The sequence below is a fragment of the Triticum aestivum genome, chromosome 1D, assembly GCF_018294505.1.
Source record: "Triticum aestivum cultivar Chinese Spring chromosome 1D, IWGSC CS RefSeq v2.1, whole genome shotgun sequence".
Taxonomy (NCBI): Eukaryota; Viridiplantae; Streptophyta; class Magnoliopsida; order Poales; family Poaceae; genus Triticum; species Triticum aestivum.
In genome coordinates this window covers 196,168,275-196,190,762 of record NC_057796.1, presented here as the reverse complement: position 1 = coordinate 196,190,762, position 22,488 = coordinate 196,168,275, and the positions used below count along the sequence as shown (strand labels likewise).

Below are 22,488 nucleotides of genomic sequence, written 5' to 3'. Positions count from 1 at the left end.
TGTGACGTTTGGCACACCCAAAGCACTCCTACGGTATCCGGGAGTTGCACGATCTCATGGTCTAAGGAAAAGATACTTGACATTGGAAAAGCTCTAGCAAACGAAACTACACGATCTTTTATGCTATGCTTAGGATTGGGTCTTGTCCATCACATCATTCTCCTAATGATGTGATCCCGTTATCAATGACATCCAATGTCCATAGTCAGGAAACCATGACTATCTGTTGATCAACGAGCTAGTCAACTAGAGGCTTACTAGGGACACGTTGTGGTCTATGTATTCACACCTGTATTACGATTTCCGGACAATACAATTATAGCATGAATAATAGACAATTACCATGAACAAAGAAATATAATAATAACCATTTATTATTGCCTCTAGGGCATATTTCCAACATTTATACCGTTGTATCTCTTTCTCTCCCCCCGTATATTTGTATATCTTGGGAGACAAGTAGAGGCCGGTCCACCCTGTACCTATATATGTGCACCATGCACACGATCAATGATTATCGATTCGTGCAATCTCATTCTTCCTAACTAACATTTACCATTTAAATTGTCGACCTAAAACTATTTACATGCCCTGTACACCTGGACTGGATGGAGGTAGTAATACTTTATGTTCAACAATAAATGTTGTTTCATCTAAAATGATACTACTGATGTTGTTTTAGGATGTTGAGATGGGTCTTCAACGCACAATTTTATAGTTACTCTCTCCATTCTATAATTCTTGTTGTGGTTTTAGTATAAATTTGTACTAAAACAACAACAAAAATTATGAAACGTAGGAGGTACTTTTTATGTGAATATGTTGATGCAGAATTCTAGGATACTATGAAAAATAATAACATTTATATTCTACCAATCCAAATAATATATTTAAAGCTTATGGTATTCAAGCTATATATTTATGTTTATCTTGATCTTCATCTTCAAACTTGCTGGCAGGGACAACTTGGAACGGTCAGACTTTGGTACTACCAAGATATTAATTATCTGGCGGGAAGTCCACGGAAAATGACTTGTATGTTCAATTCTTAGAGAAGATACATGCCCTGGATGGCAGGACGGTAGGATTAGGCACACGATCCAAGAAGTCAATTGTTGCATTGCTATGTGATAGAATTTACCAGCTACCAGCTAGTACTCCCTCTGTCCCATAATGTAAGACGTTTTTTGACACTACACTAGTGTAAAAAATGTCTTACATTATGGGACGGAGGGAGTACAAGATTGTAATTTCCATAGCTGTGAACTGTAGCGACGTGGAAACAAGGGTTAGTAATAGCATCGCTGGCTTTTTACCTAAAAGGAGAAATGTATGTGTGGAAGATTGAGGAATTTTCAGAGTTGGGAATTTTGACTTTGAGCATTTGTAGCACTAAAAACTTCTCCTTGCAAGATCCAAGATCCCAATTTGATAATGTTGATATACCTATGACTTAAAGTGATTTTTTAACATAAAAGGCTAGAAAATTAATCCTTACTTAGATTTTCAGGGCTGAAAATCACTTTCTGGCATAACATCCGGGCCCCACTTGGATCAATTCACTTAGAATACCTAAATTGGGGATGCATGATAAAATGATTTAAGAAATAAAAACAAATATGTGATTTTAGAAATGGCTTTAAACAAAAATGATAGACTTGCACGTGATATTTACAGAGTTAACCCTACTCCCCTCACTACCCACCCACCCCCCTCCCTCCCTCCCTCCGAGCTTCAGGGTGAGTCTCGCTTCCCCCTAATTACCAATCAAAACAGCCCACATCAGCCTGTATGTCACCTTCCGTAAAAGTTGTGTGTAGTTGTAGCATTGCTCCTTTAGAAATAGAGTATCTGGTCAGGAATTCAAACTTTCAAGCATGGCTGTATTTGGAAAGTGGGTAACGGAAGCAAAATTGATATATGAGATGATTGCTAGATCCCAAATAGTGCATCAAAGAAAATCCTTACAGTCCGTGGAAACCAAGTTCTCACAAAGGTAAACGAGCTCATAGACCCAATTACGGGAGAATGGGATGAGCAACTGATCCGGGACAATTTCTGGCACATCGACGCAGAACGGATTTTACAAATCCCGCTATGTCACGTGGAAACCGAAGACTATGTGGCATGGCATCTAACAAAAAGTGGAGTTTTCTCAGTACGCTCTACTTACTATAAACAGTGGGAGATGTGCTATGCAACACATGACAGCAACTTGGTCCGATCATCTATGGCACCGCATCCAGTTTGGAAAAACTTGTGGAATTTGAAGGTGCCAGCGAAAATAAAAATTCACATCTGGAGATGCCTACACAACACAATACCATGGCGGAGTGTGCTAATGAACCGTCATGTGGGGAATTTATCATGTTGTCTGTTTTGTTCAGAAGGAGCAGAAGACCTAGCGCATATGCTGTTTAGGTGTGTCAGATCACAAGAAGTGTGGAGAACTCTGGGAGTCGCAGATGATATAAACTTCACTTGTCACATGGATCGAGCGGGCTCAGCAACTATAGAGTTCATTCTCTGTGATATCTACTACCGAAGACAATATAATGGCGTGCTTGAGCTACCGGAGCTGATAACCACAACTTGTTGGTATATATGGTGGCAACGGAGACAGTTTGTGCGAGGTGATGATGTCGCATCTCCAGAGCGAACGACCGCGGCAGTGGTAGCCCTAGCATTGAACTATGCCCGTGCAGCACAAACAAAAATGACACCAAAAGTGAATATATGGCCGGGGTTTTTGGCTGGTCAGACGGTCCTTAACGTCGATGCGTTGTTTAGTGAAGGAGATTATGCAGGATCTTGTGGAGTGGTCATCTGTGACTATCGTGGAAATTTCATGGCTGCAGCCACAGCAACACTAGAACATGTAGCTGATGTTGAGACAGCAGAAGCTGTGGCTATGCTCAAAGGACTGAAGCTAGCAAAGGAAATAGGATGCCATAATGTGGTAGTAAGATCAGATAATATCACGGTGGTGGAGGCACTTAAACTCAATGGAGGTTACTCTATGGTGGCAGCACCGTTTGATGAATGTCGCAGTTATCTCGAAGATTTCGGGAAGTTTACTATTAAGCACTGTATTAGAGAGACAAATAACATAGCTCATGAGTTAGCAAGATGGGGTCATGCTAATAATCCATCTCGCTGGATTGATGACCCGCCTGATTTCATTGTAAACTTGTTGGCAGACGATGTTGCTATCCTTTGATTAATAAAGTAAACTTTCCCGTAAAAAAAAGAGCCATATATATATGTGTTTTTATCTGTGATTTTTTTTGTTATAAATTAAAGGATCTTTCTCAATAAAAAAATAAGTAGCACCTCCGCAGAATCCAAGGTAAGTGTTCCAGAGAAATGTGGATAATGTATTAAAACGACCAGACTGCTTTTTTGTCCTAGTAGAACTGGATTTCACACTTTTCATATAGCAAAATTAAATACAAAGGGACAATTTGAAATTACATTTGCATTCGAGAAATGAAGGTCAGCAAGTGTACAAACATAGTACATGCTACCTATGTAGGCCCGATCCATCCCCCCCCCCCCCCCAAGAGCTTATGGACAAGAATAATAATTACAAATATGCATATATTCTAGAGGTCCCTACTCTACCAATGTGATAACCTTCTTATATACAAATTCCACAGCCGTTGAATCTTGAATATTCAAGAGAACAAGCCCTTGTTCTTCAGTTCGCGAGATGATGAGAACCTTCATAATCCACATATCCAAGTTAAGTAAAATGATAGCAGAGGGAAAATTGACAAAAACCTAATTATATGCATACTTACGTCTATCTTAGCTTCAACAGACTAAGTAGAGCAACAAACCGGAAGAGTACACCATTAAGCATCATAATGGCGATGCAGAGAGCAAAATAATTGATATCATAACCACCTTTTAGCAGTGCTCCACATCGAGTAATCAGCCATACACCAGAATAACTGAAGGGTAATACCGTAATAATATGTGTTAGGATAAAGGGTAAAAGGCTTGAAGTTTGATTGTTATACTAACAGAAGAAGCATTTGTACTGGACTTATAAAAGTTGGGGACCTGGTTACCAAAAATTTGTACAGGGCAACTGAACAAGGAACTGCTGATATTTAGTAATTTACTCTAGAGACTTTAGTACCAAATAAAAATAAAAATACATACGCACTAAGAGGATTAGTTACAGTTTTCAGTATATGCCGGGGTGATCATTGACTGCAACAACTTGCATGTGAGAATATTATATTTTTGTCACTCCACCAAACAGTTTTAGCATTTTCAAGCTATTATGGAACTCAGGATCTTTTTCTTCTATAGAGATATGAATGAACAATTAGCTCAATATGCTTTTCTGGGAGTTAATGTAGACTAGCCTGTGCTGCAGACAAGCTTAATTGAATGACAAGAACTCGTCTTTTTACTATTGATCGAGTGTCGATTTGCTGGTCAAGGAAATGGGAAATACTAACAACATTGAGGGAGAAACTACTAACTTTTTTGCTCCAGCAACAATGAAAGCTTCTAGCGTCCACTTGGGATAGCAGAATTGTTTAATAAATTGTGGAAATTTTGGGTCAGTGCCCACCAGGACCAGTACCACAGGTAGCAATGCAGAACACTGCAAGAGCAAAGTTCATTAAGCTAAATCACCTCCTGTAATTTGGATTTTCCATAGAATGGTAAAGTATTTGATAATTGCCTACTTACCAACTGAGCTAACCCCAGCTCAAACCAAATTGCAAGAGTATAACCTATGCCAGTTACACAGTAAACTAACGCAAGCAAGACCAAATAATTATCTCGAAGTGTAGACCGTGGATTGTTGAAGAAATAAAATGTTGAGAGGAAGACAATTGGTTTAACCACGGTGTTGAAATGATCAATAGTGTCTCTTGCAAGGAAGTAAGCTACAGAGCTCATGCCAGATTCTCTCTCTCTCCAGTATTGCAATCTTTCTGGTGAAAATGATCGCAGTGCTGCAAGCTGGCACAACAGTGCTGTGCACAAAGCAAATTAAAGTCAGGAAGAATGCTATTGTAAGTAATATGTATTGCAGGTAAAGATGCCACATGAAGTGATAAATCATTTTTTTATTTGACAAAAAATATTGTAAATTATACAGGCTTATAGAAATGATAGGTCATGTTATGTATGGCCAGGTCAGGTGTTACAAATATCTCTCACCAATTTTTATGCAATCCAGTGTACCTAGTGTGTGTGGAGTGGTTCTCAATATTTTTGCAATCTAAGATGCTTTAGAGGAACAGAATATTTCTTCCTCTGTTTTATTTTTTTGCTACTTTATGGTTTAGGACATTTATAAAAATAACACATGGTGCCAACTTACAGACTGCAATTATGGTATACCCATAAGAAGCTGCACCGAGTGTATCATCGTTTACTTTTGTGATGGTTCCAATGCATATGCCAGCAATACACAATATCAGGTAATCAACAGCCTGTTGCGTAGCTTCACGTAGACGTTGCTTAGCTACCCTGAAAACATAATTTGGCTATGGAGTTACAAAATGATTCACCAAACTCAAAGCAAGTTAGAGAAATTAAGGAGATCGGATTACCTCCCTAAATAGTATCTGTATTGTGCAAGTACACCGGGTGTTTTCCTATTCAGTAAATCATTTCTTTGGCTGACATTTTGGTGCACAGAATCTTTACTCTTTGTCTGTTCTACAGAAGATAGTTCTCTAGTAATGGACCCTACAGTATATAACTCGTGCATCATATTGATCTCCTCAAGGTCCTTCTGCATATCTTCTGGAACTTCATATCCATTATGCAGAATCCAAAGAAGTGGCAAATGTTTAGGAGTGGCATGTCCCCTCATTTTTGTCTTGGCTATTCCCTCTAAGATGTCAATATAATAGTCTGGAGGATTCTCACGGTCAGGAACCTTGATCCCCAGGCCTGAGAAATAATTTTCAACTTCACTTATAGGCCCATGGTAAGCAATAAGGCCGCCTCTTGCCAGAAGAACAAAGTCATCAAACATATTGAACAAAGTATAGCTGTGTAAAATGTTAATATATGTTAGATCCAAATTCATCTTAATAAAGTAGAAAAGAATGTGTAGATAAGATTATTTTAGTCACACAAGGATAAATGACTTCCTGACTAGTCATGTTTATAAGACTCACTGTATAAAGTTGGGCATTACTAGGCATGTCGATGAGTTTGTTTTTACCAAATTTTGTGACGCCAACTGATAGGTAGCCCTGGTGTATTGGCCGGCCCATCAATTATTGTTACGAAAATTTGCAACAGCACTTTTCATATGAGCTATGTCATTTCAACTGAAGATTAGAAAAGGATTCTTTCTGAAAGAATAAAGGCATGGTTAATTCAAAGTTTACAGGGAAACCTTGGTTGGTGAATCACTGCACAAACATTGACGCCTTGGGATGCTTCATAACGAAGAGCTCTTAGAAGTTGTTGAGAGGAAGCACTATCTAAGCCTGTTGTTGGCTCGTCTAATATCAGAAGAGATGGTTCCATAACCATTTCAATCCCAACATTCACACGCTTCCTTTGTCCGCCAGAAATACCCCGCTTTTCCACTGTCCCAACAAGGGAATTTCTGATTTCTTGGAGCCCTAGTGACCCTATAACCCGTTCAAGAATGAGAACCTTATCAGCTTTTGACATGCTTTTGCTTAACCTGTTTCACAAAAGAATAGTGATTGTTAAGAGGAAAATGATTGCCTTATGAAAGTACAATAAGGATACCATCAAAAGAGTTGCTGAAATTAATTAGGAGATATCACTTTTTTAGATGCATAGCAAATAATAAGCATCAACTATTAAGAGCCATCTAGGCACAGAACTTATGCCATACAAGAGACATGATTAATTTACATATCTGAAGGGGGGAATATGAATAAATAAGTAAATAAATGATATAACACTTTAATAATCAAACTAAACTATATCTGAAAAATTAAACATTGTTTTCAATGTATTTCGTGAAGAAGCTGTAAAGAATAATATTGTCGAATTCTGCAGCGAATTGAATTCTTGCAATGCTGTGTCACTGATCCTAATAAAATTGTGCATTGAAAATTTTAGCGTAAGGCCAAAAGAATACTTTGGTAACACAAATGAATTGCACTTTGTTATGTATCCAGTACCTGCAGCATCCACTAAACCACAGATTTTCCTCAACCGTCAGGTTTCCATGTACGATGTCATCTTGTGGAACAAAACCAATTATCTTCTTATATGACTGCATCGATCCGGATTTTCCATTTACAAGGACCAATCCATCCTTCTTATAGCCTGATGTTTTACCTAACACAGCGTTGAGAAATGTGGTCTTTCCTGCTCCAGAAGGACCCATAATAGCCGTTATCCTACCTGGTGAAAGTTTCCCAGTAACGCATTGTAGAAGTTTCTTTTTCCCAATGGATAATGTCAGACCTTTGAAGGCCACCTCAAGCATTGGCCTCTGCGGTCTGTTTTCAGCAGCTCGAGACACTATTCCAGACAGTGTTAATTTATCTTTGTCTAGCTGCAGAGCTCTTTCCTTGTCAATCTGACTATATGCACGTCTGAACCTTTCAGTGCGAACATTTAGCTTTCTGCGACTTTTTGATCTCTTACCATTACCTTTATCAGCATGTAGTATCCCATCAGATGATGTAGCTAATTCCTCAGGTGCATCAGAGGACTCGTACATTTCCACCTCATGCCTTAGTACAAGTTCTTTTGCTAATTTCCATCTTTTCCGTGCTGTTGCCGATTCTTGCGCAATCTTTGCTGCCTTTTTACGAGACTTCGATGAAATTTTAGCTCGAACTGCAATGAATTGATCAGAGCAATTGTACACCAGTAGTAAAATGACAATTAAGACAACCTGCATAAACAAGATCATGAGTGAATCGTTTACTAAATACTAGCATTAAACAACGAGAACAAGATCGTTGGCTCTAAGTAAATAGATATTGGTAACAATTTAGATGCTCTTGTTTATGTTGTGCGGGTTTCTACGAAAATCACTTAGGAGAGAAACTAGGATGCCCTACAGTCACAACTTGTGCAGAAATTTACAGCATACAAACTTGCATTGGCCATAACAATCATATATACTAACAAAATAACTGGATCGTATTTACACAAAAGGAGATAAGACTTGCATTGGCAATGCATTAGCATTGCATGTAATTCTAACAAGACAACAATTTGATAAATCAAAGGTATAAGTTATCACTATGTTTGTCAAGAAATTTTTTGGTGAAATGTATCAGTCGAAATGAGTGTTGCTGATCAGAAAATTGGTAAATTGCGCTACTCACAATCAGTATGCCACCAAACAAAGTGATATTTTCTTTTTCTGAATTCCCCTTACACCTGCTTTTCCATCCACACTCTGCAAAATTACATGAGATAAGTGAGACAAAGGGTAGATCATAGCAATTGTAAACTTGCACAACTTGTTTGAATCAAGTGCTCTACGCTATCTAGCTTTTAATTAATAAGGTATGTCAAACAACTGAAGGGGGTGAAAAATTATCTTTAGCAGACAAATGGAAGCGTTAAAATCATATTTGGAGCTCTTCCATTTTGTCAAGCTCCAAACATGATTTTAACGCTAGAAGTGGGTGCAAACTAGTCGTTAGGATTCGAGGAAACTATTCAACTCTAGAAAGAAAAATGAAGCGTTAAAATCATGTTTGGAGCTTGACAGATCATATACGGTATATTTGAACAAGATGCTTCTCAATAAGTAGAAAGCACAGGTTATTCAATAAGTAGTAATTCTAACTCATGCTAATGGATGAAATTCAGAAGAAAAATAAAACAAGATGCTTACTATTTTCACCAGTGGAACCTTTCCTGCAATAGGACCTGAAGAATACAAAGTTTGGTATGAGTTATCACTATAAACATAAAAACGTATCACAGAAAGAGAAGGCTTACCCCTTGCTGCAGTTAAATTTTTGGGTAGTGGTTGGGCAATGGTGCCCTGGAGGGCAGAAGACATCATTGGTAGTAATCACATCAGCCCAAGAATCTGCACTGCCGCATGTCTGGTTTGATCCGGGAGTTATTTGGTAAGAATACCTAATATTTTTTGTCACAGAGAAACAATATGTGCTATGAAATCTTATGAAGAGTGTCGCATGGTAAATAAAGAATCTTCAGTGTACATTACTCTTACGGGTCACAAAGGTTGGTAGTTTTATTCAGTGTCCCAAGAGGACAATAAGCACCCAAAGGACAAGCTGGACAAAAGATGAATGGATTTAGAGCAAGTAAACATAATACTGAGAATACAGAATACCAACAAGTGGATGAAGAAACTCTAAAATGATTGATGTATTGGGACTTGAGGAATATAGTTTTTTTGTGGGGGGGGAGGGAATAGGGCTGTTGATTGCATGCATCATTAAGTTAGTGTCTAGGGGTAATTTGTTTGGAAAGAAACACTTACGCATCATGCAAGTCAGTCCACGAGGGCAGAAGAAACCTGGACAACATGGCCTGCAATTCTCTGATCTGGACGGAACCGGGTTTTCAAATGAGTTGTTTGTCAATGAGTTGGCGTCCGGGGCTGAGCAAGCCCAGCCAGATTGGCACCCAGGTGCCCATGAGAACTGATTGCAATTCCTACTAATCCTCACAATGCTCTTGCTTCCCAAGCTGCTGAGATATAACTCTATTTCAGCTTTGCTGCACATCATCGCAACCAATGTCCCTGCATACACAACACATTTATTTTATTCTGGAAATATTTATGGGACATATTTTCTTTCAACAGAACTAAAGGCATGTACTTCAATTCTAGCTCTGGTCAAAGCAATGCGATATCTTCTTCTAGAGAAATGCCAGGATTCGTTGGAACATCATGACAAACAGACAAGACGATATAGTACTTCTTTAGTTAGTAGTACTAAAAGAAATCCAGTGGTCCAACCTGAACAGTTTTATTGCATTATAAGGCAAAAACTCAATGGCATCAGATTTATTTCTTTGTAGGATCAAAAGACGAGAAATTTTAAGATAGTCCCAAAGTAACAATAGCTAATAATTCTCTTAGATCCAGTGGTTGTAATAACATCTTATATTATCGGACAGAGGGAGTTGTACTCTTATGCTTTGTTTGGATGTATGTATTCAGCCCAACGAATTGAATTGAGCTGCAATACCAAATCAACCAAGGTATTGAAATGGAATGCAATTCAAGATTTTCTGTTTGGACGTACATGTATTGGATAATTTGAAATCTAAAGAGAGCAACCAATTATAGTCCCTTTCTGTTTGGGAGTACTGAATTGCAGACTTTCACCGAGTCATCCCCGTCTCCTCTTTCTCGCGTACACAGCCTGGCCTCCGCCCCCTTAGAGACCGGCGTGCTCAGCCGCGACGATGCCGCCGGCTGCTCCTGCGCCGCGCGCCGCTCCTTCCAGAACGCTTCTGCTCGCCGCCGCCCTTCCAGAACGGCTTCTGCTCCGCCCGCGCGCAGCTCTCCTTGTCTCCTCTGCCCCGCACCGGAGCAGCAGTGGTCGACCGCCGTGGTCAAGTTCCTGGCCACCCCCCTCTCTTCTCCTCCCGTTGCGGGTGGAGCCGGATCCTCTAACTTAGAGAAGCAATATCACGCTCGTACAAAATAATGCTAGTGTAAAATGAAGAAGGAATGTTGGAATGTTTAGCAGATTATTTACTGTAGATATAAATAATTTATAATTAATTTTATTTCACCATCAAATTGTTCGCATGTAATGATTATATGAATGTACACATTTAATCTATACTTTGCAAAAGTTCCTGGCCACCCCCTCTCTTCTCCTCCCGTTGCGGGTGGAGCCGGATCCTCTAACTTAAAGAAGCAATGTCACGCTGGTACATTGTAATGCTAGTGTAAAATGAAGAAGGAATGTTAGAAATGTTTAGCAGATTATTTACTATTGATATTTACTGTAGATATAAATAATTTATAATTAATTTTATTTCACCATCAAATTGTTCGCATGTAATGATTATATGAATGTACACATTTAATCTATACTTTGCAAATGAATTTAAATCATTTTAGCCTTAATCATATGAATTGCAAGAAGGAAAGTTAGAGGATTGTAGCTTCTCTAACTTTCCTTCTTAATGTTAGAGGATCCAGTTCCGTTGCGGGTGTGCCCTCATGGTCAAGCTCTTTTTTCTTTCAAATGTGACAGAAGAGCTGCCAAATTTATTAATTAGAAGAAGCATTATAAGAACACCTCCAACGAGGAAGCACAGCAAAAAGGCTAGTGCAAAAAAAGTAGTCAACACTACCACAAACTCAAGCACCACCAACAAGTCGTGAACACCGTCGGATAACCATTGTTGGGTCTCCAAGGTGGCGTCTTCAAGAAGGAAGTAATGTCAAGGACACTACCGTCACTCGATCTGGCCTAGCCAAATCTTAGGTTTTCACCCGGAGACCACAAGCCATGAGATACGAAGAGCAAACGAGCTCCACGGCAGTACCTCCAAGGAGGAAGACGCCATCCATAGACATCGTTACTGTCGGCATTGGCTAGGTCAATGCAGGATTTTCATCCGGAATCGAGTCTTCTACCAATCATCATGGATCCGAGGCCTTTCAGCGCCACCAAGCATAGAGAGACCATGCAGACACTACCAGGAACGGGCTAGTCACCGCCGCATGCAGGAACTCAGCGAACACACGCCAACATGACTGGACAGCCCCGCCGCACGCAGGCCCTGGGCGCGCCACGCCAGATCCGGCCATCCCCTGCCTCCGTGCGCAGAATTGGGCGAGATCCGCACATCAGCTCACAAGAAGAGCCGAGTTAAAACCGAAACTAGCTGGCCTGCACCGCCATGCGCCAAAAACTGGCACCCTCGCACCGCCGCACGCAAGGACATGACCAACCAAGCTGGATCTAGTCTGCCTAAAACCTCCCCTGCACCACCGACGTTGTGCGACGCCGTTGCTCCAATGAGCTAGACAAGAACACGCTTGGAGGAAGGCCCACCAGCATCCGCCGACTCCATCACAACCATCATCACCAGCGCGACCCCGAGAGGCCAGATCAGGCCGCTGGCTCGCCAGGGCGCATACGCGCCTCAGATCCGCGTTGTGGCAGTGGACCTCTCGCAACGCGCCCACGCGCGTGCACGCAGAGACCAGACATGCATCACGGCGCCCGCACCGTCCCGCGCGCACCAGCGTCCGCTCGTCGCGCCCACGGCGACCTCCGTAGTCCGCTCGCAGCGCCCCCACGCCTCACCTCGGTCGGGCGCCCCACACTGCCCAGACCTCGTGAGAGGAAGAAAAAGAGAGGCCCCGCCGCCGCTAATGCCCGGCGGCGCTTGCCGGCGACGGCGAGGGAGGGGACTTTCCCTGCGGCTAGGGTTTCACCCGGGTCGCCCGCGCGGGGGACGACACATACGTTTTTTCAATACTTTTTAGAATTTAGCTAGTCACCCAGATTGTGTGCAAGATGGTCGAGCTCTTGGCCACCATGGTCAAGACATTCTTGTTTCTTTTCGAGAGCGAGCAAACCGGTAGGTTTTGCGGGACCAGCATTTTGGAGCAATAGGTCGACAGCTCGGTATCAAGGGAGAGAGCGCAAGTCTGCTGGAGTGCCGCTCGGAACTAAACCAAAGGTTCCAGCACTCTACATAAAAAAGGAAAAAGTTTCCGGCACTCAATCCAAACGGTTATATTGGGTGCTAGTGAATACCAATTCATGATTTAGAGGCCGAATACATACATGTGTGTGCTGAGTTGAGTTGGTGCCAATGGTTGCCCCGCAGGTTGAAGAATTTGTTAACGTCCGCTGATACATCATGTTTGATCACTTCCCAACACCTTTTGAAGAAATTAGTGCTGAAGTTGTCAGGTCCGGGCACCCTTGAAGGAAGATTAAACATTGTTGATTTGATCTCCTCCTCCAAGAATGTCTCGTCCGGAGAGGAGAGGTAGAGTTTAGGGATATCCAGCAGGTTCCAATTTAGGGAACTCGACCGCATTCTCGCGTTCCCAATGCTGGATGAAAAGTGCTTGTGAAGCTCCAGGAGTTTGCCAGACTGGGTGGTGAACTGCCCATTGTCAGTTTGCAACAATGGGATGAAGTTACGACGGTGGGGGCCATTAGCCTTGATGTGGAACAATTTTGGTTTTTGAGTTTGCATCACATGTTCGTTCGTTGGCGAATTCGGATGCGCTGAATAGAAGCCACACCGAGGAGCTCATGCTTAAGGTGTTGTCTAAGGCCGATTTTAGCAATGGTGAGATCTTAGTGGTCTTGAGCTTGATTCAGTTTAAGGATAATATGGTTAGCAATGAAAAATATCAGGGCAATGTTATCGATTTTCCTCCTCCACCGGCATCGCAAGGAGCTCCCTATGCGTGAAAGCTTGCAATGCATTTTTTTCATGGCATCAGTGTGAGCACAAGTTGCAGCCCAGGAGTCATGCGCAATCTCATCAAAACCTCTCATCTTCAGCCAATAATTCTCGTACTAGAATCCTCACAATTGCTTGTCGTTAATCTGGCCCCGTGAGTGCCATGGCACAATGGTACGAAATCGAGGAGGAGATGGCATGCAGATGTCATTGAAGGAAGAGCAGCCCTCAGTCCATGGAGCAGAAAATGTGATCGATCTCGATCTTCATTTGCAATTGACATGAGCTGACACAGGTGAATCAATGTCCATGCAGCCGCAGTTCAAAGAGCTCCATGATGTTAAGAGCCGCATGGAACACATTGATCGTCCTTCGATTGACCTGGTATTGCTCTTGTCCCTGGGCATGCATAATAGGTTGAAAACTCCCAGGAGAAGCCATGCCGACAATAGGGCAGGACGGATCGCTTTGAGCTCCTCGATAAAGGTAAGTTTGTTAGTGTCTACCTGAGGCCCATACACAACAGTGACACACTAGGAGGCAAGATAGGCGCGCATATGGATAGTCACTGAGACCCCGTTCATGGCTGGAGAGGTGGTCTGGATGTTGAAGAGATCAGAGTTGAAGGCCAGTATAGTACCACCTTTGGTCTCGTCCGGCGGCGGGAAACAGAAGGCATCGGCGAACAGAAGGCCAAGGAGCTCAAGAATTAGGGCGTGATCAACAATAGAGAGCTTCATCTCTTGAAAATAGACAATGGAATCATGGTTTTGTAGAACAAGATCATGGACAATTAGGTGACGCTAGAGGTTGTCGAGTCCCTGTATGTTCATGTTCCAATTGAAAACGAATAGTTGCCTTCACTCATTTGAAACTGGAAGAGCTCAATTAGAATTGAATGGGGGAAGTGATCTAACTGAAAAAATTGAAGAAAAGGAAAACTGACAGTAGGGCAAAAATTGCAAGATACATATTGATATATACGTCTCCAACGTATCTATAATTTTTGATTGTTCCATGCTATTATAGTATCAATCTTGAATGTTTTATATGCAATTATATATATCATTTTTTGGGACTAACCTATTAACTTAGTGCCAAGTGCTGTGTTTTTGTCTGTTTTTGATTTTCCAGGAAATCAGTACCAAATGAAGTCCAAATGCCACGAAAATTTTTGACGATTTTTTTTCTGGACAAGAGAGACCCTAGAAGCTTCAGGAGGAGACCAGACGTGCAACGCGGACGCGACAAGGCACTTGGGCGCGCCCAGGGGGTAGGTGCGCCCAAGTACCTTGTGGGCCCCACGTGGCTCTGTTTGACCTAATTCCACCTATATAAATTCTCTAAAATCGGGAAACCAACAAAGAGCCACCAAAAATACTTTTTTCACCACCAGAAGTTTCTGTTCATCCCATCTGGAGACCTTTTTCCGGTACTCTGCCGGAGGGGGAGATCACGGAGGGCCTCTACATCAACCTTGCTGCCCTCCCGATGATGTATGAGTAGTTTACCACAGACCTATGGGATGATAGCTTGTAGCTAGATGGCTTCTTCTCTCTCTTTGATCTTCAATACAATGTTCTCCTCGATGTTCTTGGAGATCTATTCGATGTAATTTTCTTTTGCAGTGTGTTTGTTGGGATCCGATGAATTGTCCGTTTATGATCAGATCATCTATGAATCTTATTTGAGTCTTCTTCGAACTCCTTTATGCAAGATTATTATAGCTTTGTATTTCTCTCTGATCTATCAGTTTGGTTTGGCCAACTAGATTGATTTATCTTGCAATGGGAGAGGTGCTTTGTAATGGGTTCAATCTTTGCAGTGCTCTATATCCCAATGACAGAAAGGGACAAGAGACGTATTGGTATTGTTGCCATTAAGGATAAAACGTTAGGGTTTATTCATATTGATTGAGTTTAATTTGACTACATCATGTCATCTTGGGCAAGGCGTTACTCCATTCTTTATGAACTTAATACTCTAGAGCATGCTGGATAGCAGTCGGTGTGTGGAGTAATAGTAGTAGATGCAGGCAGGAGTTGGTCTACTTGTCTCGGACGTGATGCCTATATACATGATCATTGCCTTGGATATCGTCATACGTATGCGCTTTTCTATAAATTGCCCAACAGTAATTTGTTTACCCATCATATGCTTTTTGTTTGAGAGAGAAGCATCTAGTGAAACCTATGGCCCCGTGGGTCTATCTTTATCATATATAAAATCCAAAAATACCTTGTTGCGATTTATTTACCGTTCTTTTATTTTGTGTTTTTGTTTATCTATCTACCATTATCAGACTTGGTCCTTGCAATTAACCGCCGAGGGGATTGACAACCCCCTTGATCCCCTAGGGTGCAAGTATTTGTTCTTTTGTGTGTAGGTGCTATTCACGAGGTCTTGCGTGGTTCTCCTACTGGATTGATAACCTTAGTTCTTAACTGAAGGAAATACATATCTCTATTGTACTACATCATCCCCTCATCTGCATGGAAATCCCAACGCAGCTCACAAGTAGCACATATACATTAGCCTCAGCGACAATGATAGGGGAGCTCCGCAGGTTCTTACGAGTGGCGACATGGGGTGGTGATTTACACAAAGGGCTAATGACGCCGACAAGAGCCAAGATGGGCCCAAAGAGATCGACACCCAAGTCCTGAATGGGCCCGCCCGAGATGGGGCCCAAGAGGATGGAATCACCCGCCATGACGGCAGTGGGGGGCCTCTTCGGGCCCACATTAGTTTGAGTCATGTGATTCAGCACAACAACATCGGTGACCACCAGCTGAACAACCAGATCATGTACCTCATCTCCCTAAACTTGGTCAACAGATACTAGTGACGTATTGCTGACAGAGGCAATCTGGGCGCAATCGAAGGCTTCAAAAGACACATGGTCGGCATCCAGACTTGGAGGAGGTAGAGCACGCGTCTACACCAACGCGGTGGAAATGGTAGTCTGCATGGCCAGCACTGGTAGTACTAGCGGCATGGATCGTCATGGCACCGTTACGCTCGGTTGGCGCGGTGATAAGGTCTCCGTTACGTGAAGAGGCAGGCTAGTCGTTAGGGTTCCGTCAGTCGAAGGCGGCGCGTCGTCCGCATTGTGGTGGCGATGGTTATCAGAAGAGAAGCCACTGCATGCCCTGAGCGACACAGAGGAGTTGCTGTAGCTAGCATGACCATGGGATTTTCTAGTCCCACCCTGGTGCCTAGGACCGTCTGACAAGAGGTCACGATGACTAGGGACAAGCCTTTTGTGCACATGCCGACTGTTCACAGGTCGCCACACGTACTCGAAGACAAATGACCACCAAAAAGAACGCTTCTGAGGGTAGTCTTCATCGGAGCCATTCGACGGGATACCGTTCTGATTGGAGTCACTGCTTCCTCCAAAGAAGCTGTCGTGGCGCGTCTAGTAGCCTCATACCTTGCTTAGGTGTATAGGGATTGAATAGGATAGAAGGATGGTCGGTCCCTCAACCACTGGCAAGGACTCGTGGATGCCAAGGTCCAGGAAGTCCATGGGCAGTGACGTGGTGTGAGGGCGCTCCTCCAGGGCGAGAGAGCCGCGGCGGGAGTTCACCTCCGGGCCAGCCAAACAAACCCAACAGCGATAATATCTTGTTGACGGCCGTACTTGGGCACCCCTTTGAGGCAAATGTGAACACCGAAAGGTAGCAATATGAGCTCGAACCTGACGAGGCAAGAGCACAAACTATATGCGAGGGTGGCATAGCCGTCATGCAACGTGTCGGGCATGTTGGTTGCGATGTTGTGGATGACTGAGTCGTTGAATATTACGAAGAAGCCTCCTCCGTGCGCGAGCATGGTGACGGAGAAGGTTCCCGGAGCGAAGGCGAAACTTCTTCCCACCTCCACAACCACCTGACTCACACGGAGGCGGCCAATTGCCAATGGTGATTAGCATGGCGCCATGGTTCTCGTGGTACCGCTCAGCCGACATCATGGCCAAGGTGAAGGCCGCGATCCTGGTGACAAAATCAGGGTGGTTGCATGCGTCGTCGGGGATCAGATCCAGCTCCATGTAGGTGGAAGGTGAAGGCACAGGTCCAAGAATGGATGGCAGGGTTGAAGCGATGGTGTGGGAGGGGTGGGGGCGGTCGTATGTTGTCTTGGTGGAAGGGTGAGGCAGGAAGTGATCGGTTGCTAGAGTGAGACTAGGTGGTCCAGAGGGAAAGCAAGGCGTGTGGAATTGGGGTGATCGGGGGGAAAGACCAGGCGTTGGCTAGCCGATGGATGGGCCGGTCTATTGAAGCACCATCGAGCTTTGTGGTCAGGCTGCCCAGAGAGGAGGCTGGTGGAGTGAGGGTAGACAGTTGAAGCATCTTCCCTTGGCCTTGCCGTTAAGAGGGTGAGGAATGACATGGGAGGGGGGCGTGGATCCTGACACTTCATGAATGCTTTAACTACCATGTTGATTGCATCCATTGATGGTGCGCTGCTCCTCAAGAAGGCATGTGCAACACTCCCTTCGCCATCGATCTTTTTTCTTTTGGACAGACTAGTCACCGGAGGGTCCTGGGTCGCCACCTGCACGCGGGCCACCCCCTTGAATCATTCTCGAAGAGCAGGCTAGCGTGGGACAAGCAGGATCAACAGGGAGGCATAAATGGCCTTTCCCCCAACGACCGCTACGGTGGGCGGCACAGATAGCAAGACATCCTTGAGGGATGCCCTGGTAGGTGGCGACGTGGATGGTGAGGAGAGCGTTCTGTAGGATAGATCAAGCCCATGTGGACGAGGTCTCCACGAGTAGGGGGCGGCAGCCGGAGTGGTCCGTCGTCGATGAGGCTGGATGGTTGGGGCGAGGTTGTCCATAAGAAGTCCTTTTTTCGGTGACCTAACGAGTAATTTCTACCTTTAGAAGTGGCGGATATTATAGAGTGCAGGGCACCCATTAGGTGTGCTAGTGCACTAGGCGAATACAAAAACATGTATACAAGTGATTAAAATTCTCAAATTAATTTATGGCATAGAGATAATAAATAACTACCATGTCATAAAATTTTAGATTTAACTTCCATTCACATCCTCATAAAAAACATAAAACCAGACCGTGAATATATTGTAGCAAATTCAAGTCTGGGCTGCTCATAATGTAGGTGGACGAGTTGTCCTTTTTGTTTCTTATAAGCTGCGTGTCGGTACTATTCGGAAACAAATTGTTTTTTCTTTTCTTCGGGTCTGTTTTAAATTCGGACCTGAAAATTTGTGTGCTCAAATGTCAAAAAATTGAATATTTAAAAAAAAATTGAAATAGAGATGTGGGGTATGTTTGGCTTTAGCCTAGCCTTGCCCTATCAAAATTTTGGTGGAGCTTTTGCATGCCCGTAAATTGGGCAACATTGACTAGATATGCGAACCAGAATGATCAAAGAAGCCCTGGCATGCCGAAATATTAGAAGCCATCTAAATATAGACCAAAAATTTGGCCATGACCAAAAAATTGGCAGTGTCACCGTCCAATTAGTACATCGTGATTACATGAAGGTGCTCCGATATGCCCCCAGAAATCCCCGAGTTATTGTGTACGGAAAGTTCCAGCATACATAAGAAAAAGATTTGAAAATCATGAAGCCACACGTGCTACAGCGAAGTTCTTCAATTTTAGGTTGAACTTCTAACTTCATTATTTTTGTGCAAGAGCGGACAACTTTTTTGAAGAATAAAGACCAAACTAAATTTGGACCAGACCGTTGACCTAGCTAGAAGGAGACTCGTGTTGTATTCCTTTAGACTCAAACATACTACCACAAGAAAAGTGGCCGATCGACTAGCTTGAATGTTGTTTGTACCTTGGGTTTGCTCATTGCAGTCCGAGATGAAGCTCGGGTCCGAGGTGAAGTTGAACGTCTGGTTGAAATCGTTGTTCCTACGAATTAAAATTCCTCGTTTCTTTCAGCTCACAACCAACAGACCAGTATGCACACCAAGCAGCGAAATAAACAGCAAGGGAAGGTAAATTTGGGCCGGGGCCGCAGCGCAGGGTGAGAAGACGTACACGTTGGACATGCAGAAGCCGTACTTGCTCTGCACCTCGTCGGCGAGCTCTTGGCCAACGGTGTACATCCTGGCCATGAGCGCCTCCGAGGCGGCGGACGACGCCGACGGCGGCAGAGCGCGGTGGCGCACGCCGGGGCCGGGGTTGTCATCGCCCTGCTGGCACCGCCCGCCGGCTGGGAGCAGCGCGAGGACTAGGGGGAGGAGCAGCACGGCGGCGAGGGGCGCTGGCAGCATGGTGTCGAGCTGAGCAGGTAGGTAGGGAGAAATAAGGAGCTTGACACGGTGGAATGTGTATATTGTGTAGCCGCCGGGAGGGTATTACGTGAAAGACCGGGCTTTCGCTGGGCGACATGGTCCGAGTCTCACAAGAACGCGCGCGCGTGTCCGGTGGGAAGTTCCTGTCAGTGATTACACGTCGCGGTTGACCCGGCCAGGGGCGAAGATAATAAAGAGTGGGTCAGCCACTCTTGTTCTATCTCATTTGTTCATAATGGAACCTGGGAGCGGATTCTGTTCCACAAGAAAAAGGTCGAAGGAATTTAAGTACTACTCCTATATAGCATGGCTATATGCCAGTCGCCTGAAAATAGTATCAGGAAGGAAATCTAGCAGTACAACTCTGCAGGACAGGTCCGGGCGAGAGCGAGAGCGAGCGCATCTCCCCACGTCCGCGCCGCTGGCCACTCCGGCCACCTGCCCCAGCCGCTGCCCATCCCCGGGGCAGCCGCCCCTGACCATGCCCTCCCCTGCCTCTCCTCGGGATCCCGGGACGCCACCGGCCGAACCTCAATGCCTCTCCCCCGCGGGCCTGGATCTGTCTGCCGGTCCATCCGAGGTGCCTGCCACCCCCCTCTCCCCTGCCACGCGGGAGTGGGGAACGCCGCCGCAAATCCTGCAGCGGGGGGCTGACCCCGAGGGCGAGTCCCTGCTCGGACCGTGGGCCGTGCCCGCACCACCCCCCCTCCCCCCGCGTTCCAGCAGCCCCGCCTTCGATCCATCATAGTTGCCCCGTCCCCATCGCCAGATCTGGCCACCAATGACATTGAAGAAGCCACCGACGACATTCAAGAGGGATGGGAGTTGCATCTTTCCCGCAAGAGCAAGAAGGCAATCAGGGCCTCTGCGGTCCGAGCGCCGCCCCACGGCGGGTCTGCTTCCGGACCGCGGTCCGGCCGCGGCACCCTCCGGGGCGCGAGGCCTTCCTGAGAAGATTTAAAGGCCTCTGCTTCCGATGCCTGAGCTCCAGCCATCGCCGTGTTGATTGCCACGATCCGCTCCACTGCATCATGTGTAGAAAGCCCGGCCACTAAGGCAGAGAGTGCCCCCAAAACCAGAGGAATCGGAGAGGCGACGGCTCGGTGCGAGACCGCCTGGGCACGGGCGGTACTGCGCGCCCTGTTTGCGAGCGCCTCGTCTTCCCCGACCGCTCCGACGCGCAACACATGGCCTCCGGCGGTACCAACTGCCTCGACCACGGGCGTCGGCCCAGATCCAGCCACAAGGTGATCGCATCCACGCCGTCCCTGGAGCAGCAAGTCTTCCTCCTGCAGCAGCACGCGGTGGTGATGACCGTTGTCAGCAAAGTCCACGCCGCCAGCCCCTTCTCCATCGGCCGGGCTGCCGAGAAGGAGTTCCAGATCCTCGCGCACCTTTGATACGTCTCCAACATATCTATAATTTTTGATTGTTCCATGCTATTATATATTCTGTTTTGGATGTTTAATGGGCTTTATTATACACTTTTATATTATTTTTGGGACTAACCTATTAACCGGAGGCCCGGCCTAAATTGCTGTTTTTTTGCCTATTTCAGTGTTTCGCAGAAAAAGAATATCAAACGGTGTCCAAACGGAATGAAACCTTCGGAAACGTGATTTTTGTAACAAACGTGATCCAGAGGACTTGGAGTGGACGTCAAGCAACCGACGAGGAGGCCACGAGGGAGGGGGCGCGCCCTCCACCCTCGTGGGCCCCTCGTGGCTCCACTGACCTACTTCTTCCTCCTATATATACCTACGTACCCCCAAACCATCGAAGAGCACCACGAAAACCTAATTCCACCGCCGCAACCTTCTGTACCCGTGAGATCCCATCTTGGGGCCTTTTTTAGGCGTCCTGCCGGAGGGGGCATCGATCACGGAGGGCTTCTACATCAACACCATAGCCTCTCCGATGATGTGTGAGTAGTTTACCTCAGACCTTCGGGTCCATAGTTATTAGCTAGATGACTTCTTCTCTCTCTTTGGATCTCAATACAAAGTTCTCCTCGATTCTCTTGGAGATCTATTCGATGTAATCTTCTTTTGCGGTGCGTTTGTCGAGATTCGATGAATTGTGGGTTTATGATCAAGATTATCTATGAACAATATTTGAATCTTCTCTGAATTCTTTTATGTATGATTGGTTATCTTTGCAAGTCTCTTCGAATTATCAGTTTGGTTTGGCCTACTAGATTGATCTTTCTTGCAATGGGAGAAGTGCTTAGCTTTGGGTTCAATCTTGCGGTGCTTGATCCCAGTGATAGTAGGGGAAACGACACGTATTGCATTATTGCCATCGAAGATAAAAAGATGGGGTTTATATCATATTGCATGAGTTTATCCCTCTACATCATGTCATCTTGCTTAAAGCGTTACTCCGTTCTTATGAACTTAATACTCTAGATGCATGCTGGATAGCGGTCGATGTGTGGAGTAATAGTAGTAGATGCAGGCAGGAGTCGGTCTACTTGTCACGGACGTGATGCCTATATACATGATCATACCTAGATATTCTCATAACTATGCTCAATTCTATCAATTGCTCGACAATAATTTGTTCACCCACCGCAATACTTATGCTATCTTGAGAGAAGCCACTAGTGAAACCTATGGCCACCGGGTCTATTTTCCATCATATTAATCTCCCGTCAACAAGCTATTTCTGGCGCCGTTTATTTTGCTTTCTTTACTTTTAGTCTTTATCATAAAAATACCACAAATATTATCTTATCATCTCTATCAGATCTCACTTTTGCAAGTGGCCGTGAAGGGATTGACAACCCCTTAATCGCGTTGGTTGCAAGGTTCTTATTTGTTTGCG

At 44.6% G+C, this 22,488-nt stretch overlaps 1 protein-coding gene across 3 annotated transcripts; it reads right to left on the bottom strand.

Annotated features, from left to right (window-relative positions):
- Window positions 1-3,530: 3,530 nt before the first annotated feature.
- On the bottom strand, window positions 3,531-19,712 carry LOC123180939 (ABC transporter G family member 25). Of its 3 annotated transcripts, none has more exons than XR_006491402.1 (15): window positions 19,406-19,712; window positions 19,200-19,276; window positions 9,455-9,718; window positions 9,182-9,245; window positions 8,941-9,084; window positions 8,834-8,868; window positions 8,316-8,389; window positions 7,152-7,876; window positions 6,386-6,682; window positions 5,586-6,032; window positions 5,354-5,502; window positions 4,714-5,003; window positions 4,496-4,624; window positions 3,804-3,956; window positions 3,531-3,723 (listed from the first exon to the last, which is right to left on the bottom strand). XR_006491402.1 is itself a non-coding variant. In XM_044593131.1 (15 exons), exons 1-14 carry the CDS (start codon window positions 19,639-19,641, stop codon window positions 3,806-3,808), a joined length of 3,078 nt encoding a protein of 1,025 aa, XP_044449066.1. In that variant the 5' UTR covers window positions 19,642-19,712; the 3' UTR covers window positions 3,531-3,723; window positions 3,804-3,805. The 3 variants fall into 3 exon arrangements, 2 of the variants coding, with proteins under 2 accessions (XP_044449066.1, XP_044449067.1); XM_044593131.1 differs by having other exon boundaries at window positions 4,500-4,624; XM_044593132.1 differs by lacking the exons at window positions 19,200-19,276; window positions 19,406-19,712 and adding an exon at window positions 10,227-10,606 and having other exon boundaries at window positions 4,500-4,624.
- Between the last annotated feature and the right edge of the window lie 2,776 nt (window positions 19,713-22,488).